Source organism: Corvus kubaryi, unplaced genomic scaffold (assembly GCF_017639235.1).
Source record: "Corvus kubaryi isolate FWS band 111438036 unplaced genomic scaffold, C.kubaryi_AGA036_p1.0 37046, whole genome shotgun sequence".
In the NCBI taxonomy this organism is placed as follows: Eukaryota; Metazoa; Chordata; class Aves; order Passeriformes; family Corvidae; genus Corvus; species Corvus kubaryi.
In genome coordinates this window covers 36033-36574 of record NW_024581020.1, presented here as the reverse complement: position 1 = coordinate 36574, position 542 = coordinate 36033, and the positions used below count along the sequence as shown (strand labels likewise).

The following is a 542-nucleotide window of genomic DNA, read 5'->3' as shown; positions in this document are numbered from 1 at the left end:
ACAGCTGCAGAACCAGGAGACGGTGAAGACGCTGCTGCGGCGGACGGAGACGGAGATCAGCGTGCGGGTGACGGACACGATGCGCAAGCACGAGGACCCTCTGCAGCGCCAGCGCAGCTTGGTGGAGGAGGAGCGGCTCCGCTACCTCAACGAGGAGGAGCTGATCACGCAGCAGCTCAAGTGAGCCAGGGCAGGGGGCCCCGCACGTCCCTGCGGGGCACAGACCCTCCCCAGGGGCACAGCAGCAGCTCTGCACTGCCCAGGGCATGTCCCAAAGTGGGGAGGGGGCCCAGCCCAGTGACCACATCCCTGAATGAGGAGGGGTCCCCAAATCAGTGACCACATCCCTGAATGAGGAGGGGTCCCCAAAATAGTGACCACGTCCCTGAAGGAGGAGGGGTCCCCAAATCAGTGACCACGCCCCTGAAGGAGGAGGGGTCCCCATGCAGTGACCACATCCCTGGATGAGGAGGGGTCCCCAAATCAGTGACCACATCCCTGAATGAGGATGGGTCCCCACACAGTGACCACATCCCTGAATG

The 542-nt window shown here is 63.7% G+C and overlaps 1 protein-coding gene across 10 annotated transcripts in view; it reads left to right on the top strand.

The window, feature by feature from the left end:
* The window catches only part of SRCIN1 (SRC kinase signaling inhibitor 1), a 67671-nt gene that overhangs the window by 51890 nt on the left and 15239 nt on the right, over positions 1-542 (top strand). For all 10 annotated transcript variants that reach the window (XM_042020780.1, XM_042020779.1, XM_042020777.1 and 7 more), the window contains one exon: positions 5-180. In XM_042020780.1, the coding sequence (XP_041876714.1) occupies positions 5-180 (176 nt within the window). The remainder of the gene's footprint in view (positions 1-4; positions 181-542) is intronic.